Consider the following 2,890-nt stretch of genomic DNA (forward strand, 5'->3'; position numbering starts at 1 on the left):
CTGCTGTCCATCGGCTCCAGTCCCACTGGAGTTTGGCATCTTGTTATTGAAAAGTGACTTGTCTGGGGCTTGGGATGGCTGGACCATTGGGTCCAGAGACGTCCCTGCTCTCTGGGGCGGCCAAGCCTGTTCTCCTTGTTCCCTTGTGGCAAGGCTGGCATAGGCTTCAAGCTTCGAGGTAAGCGGCTCCTCCACAGTCAGGCTAGCCAGCTCAGAAATCATGGAGCACTGATTTCCCATGGTCCCCCAGGGCTTGTCCATTTGTGTCCCTCCTGAGCTTGACTGTCGCGTAGGTAGCCTCCTTCGTTCAGACAGAAATGCTTTCACCTGTGGCGGAGACAGGGGGAGCTAGTGGGGCAGGCACTGGTATGGCTGACTTTGGGTTTGGGGCAGCCATTGTGCACTCACCATCGAGACAGCAGTGTCTAATTTGTCCTGCACCAAACGAAAGGCGTTGTGGGTTTCTGGCTGGCACTCTGAGGGACAGTGGATCACAGCTGAGTAGAACTTCTTTGCCCCTGCCACTGGATCCAACCTCCCCAGCTGCTGGGGCGGGGACGATCGCCAGCTCACCTTGGAAGGAGGGCCGTTCTCCAGGCTCGTGGCTCCAGCAGCATTGTAGCAGCTCCTTTAGTTCCTCCAGGCCGGGAGTCTCAGGGCCAGAGGCTGGCACCTCGTTCAGTGGAGGATGGTTGTGCCTCTCACACAGGGCTTCCTGCAGCAGGGATGTAGGACCCACCCCTGGGGTGGGAGAGTAGGGGAGTGTTGGCCACTCTGCTCTCAGGGGTAATAGGCAAAGGGGTGGAACAGGTAAGGGAGAGCTTGGGGGAGGGAGACATTTGGGGTTCTGGACCCCTCCAGGTCCTGTAGAGGCTTACACTCAGGTTCTCTTCCAGCCAGCACTGCCCACATTAGGATCCCAAAGCTGCGGGAGACACAAAGCTGAGGTTTGGCCCAACCCTGGCTCTACACCTCTCTCACGTGCCACCCTCTGAGAAGTGCCCAGAGAAGCGTGAACACCTGGGCTCTGTGTCCAGGTGGATTGTCTTACCTGTAGACGTCACTGGCCATAGAGGCCTTCCGGTTTACATCGGCTAACAGCTCCGGGGCCAAGTAGTTCAGGGTGCCCCGTGGCTCACTGGACCCTACCCCTGACTGTGAACTTCCCTGGAATGTGGACAGGCCAAAATCTGCCAACTGCAAAAGAAAAGAGATGGAGACAAGGAAAGAGATGGGCAGGGCCCAGGATCTTCTTTCCTTCCCTCCCCAAATACCCCAAGAAGGGGCCCATCTGACTTCTTAAAGATGGGGTAGGGGCATGGAGGTTGAATCAGGGGGTCCTTGGGTGGGAAGTCTAGGTGCCCTGGGGGGTGGAGCTAGGTCAGCCATGGCTTTGTGGAGAACCTGGTGGGTGGTTGGGGCAGCTGAATGCTACAGGGCATATATCAGGTAGAATGGCAGAAGCTCAAACTCCTGGCTACTCCTTGGGCCCCTGGGTAGCCCTAGGACCAGAGCGAGAAGCTAAGGTTGTTCAACAGACAAGGTGACCATTGGGCAGGGACTATGGGCAGGGGTTGGGGGTGGGCTAACCTTGGCGTGGAGTTCCGAGTCCAGCAGAACATTGGAGGGCTTGAGGTCCCGGTGCAGTAGCACCGGGTTCAGGCTGTGCAGGTAACACATTCCGAGCACCACTTCATGCAGCAGGCGGCAGAGGAGAGGCCAGACCCGGGGGCACTGGGGCTGCAGCAGCTCCACTAGTGAGCCATTCTCCATGAACTGGGTCACCAGCGCCGGTCCGCACACATTGTCCCACTCCAGGTTCTCGGTGACCCCCAGCAGGAGCAGCACGTGCTGGTTACGGAGACCAGCCATGGCCTTCACCTCCCTGGATATCTTCTCCCTGCGCTCCAAAAGAGAGCTGAGGTTGCGCCAGGTCGGGGAAGGACCTGTCCTCTTCCGCCTGGAGTCCCCAGAGCCCGGCAGCCTCTCCAGACACTGGGCAATAGCCAAGGTCACTCACGAGTTCACAATCTTGACTGCCACATCATATCCCCACTTCCGATGCTGTGCCCGGAACACGGCACCGAAGCCACCTTGGCCAATGAACGCAGTCTTCTCCAGTTCCTCAAGAGCCACCAGTGGGGCAGAGGCACCGTTGGGCCTGAGAAGAGGAGGTTCATTCGTTCCCTAGCCGCCCACTAGCAGCCGTCTCCACCCCTCACCACCCGGGTGCCTGTGACTCCTCCACTGCTCCAGGCTGCGGGCACTCCCGGCAGCCTCCCACTGGCGGTGCGGGGGACTGGCCCCTGTGCAGCGAAGCACCAGTGTCTTCAGTGAGGCTCGAAGCGTGAGGTGCACCCTCAGGCCCCTTCCTACTCACCACAGTTTGACAGAAGACATCAGGCCAGTAGGAGCCGGTGGTGAGCCTTGGGGATGAAGCAGACTTCTGCGGCCAGGGTTCTTGGTAGCCAGGAAGGGGGTCTGCAAAGGTCAAGGTCAAGCACTTATTCCCCTTCCCTCCGGCCGCGCTGCTGGAAATTACTCATCCACTTCCTTCTGTAAGCTACAGTCCCGCCCCTACTGCCCGGACCCGGGCGGAAGGAACGCTAGCGCTTTTCTCTTTTGAGGTGTACTTCCTAGTCTCCCTCGGGCAGTGGTTAAGTGTAGCTGGACAATGAGGCTGCCGGGAAAGGAGTCCCTCCAGGCCAGAAACCCACTCCTGACTGCCAGGGGATCCCCAGCCAGACACCTGCCAGGTGAGCTTTATGGCTCTAGGGTTCAGTTCTCACATAGCTGTGCTGATGCCACTACAGGTTTCTCCTGTGCCAGGTTCACCTTGTAGCACGGGTACTGTTTAGGTATTTGGAAGGCAGAGAAAGCTATGGAAGTA

The 2,890-nt window shown here is 58.6% G+C and overlaps 1 protein-coding gene across 1 annotated transcript; it reads right to left on the minus strand.

Annotated features, from left to right (window-relative positions):
* Positions 1–2,601, minus strand: RIPK3 (receptor interacting serine/threonine kinase 3; the record flags this gene model as incomplete). Its single annotated transcript, XM_058665403.1, has 8 exons — positions 2,381–2,601; positions 2,021–2,161; positions 1,591–1,900; positions 1,052–1,197; positions 879–925; positions 574–741; positions 409–476; positions 1–327 (listed from the first exon to the last, which is right to left on the minus strand). Coding segments are annotated over exons 1-8 (1,227 nt in total), but the record flags the coding sequence as incomplete, so codon positions are not given.
* Positions 2,602–2,890: the final 289 nt, after the last annotated feature.

Source organism: Ochotona princeps, chromosome 6, assembly GCF_030435755.1.
Source record: "Ochotona princeps isolate mOchPri1 chromosome 6, mOchPri1.hap1, whole genome shotgun sequence".
Lineage (NCBI taxonomy): Eukaryota > Metazoa > Chordata > Mammalia > Lagomorpha > Ochotonidae > Ochotona > Ochotona princeps.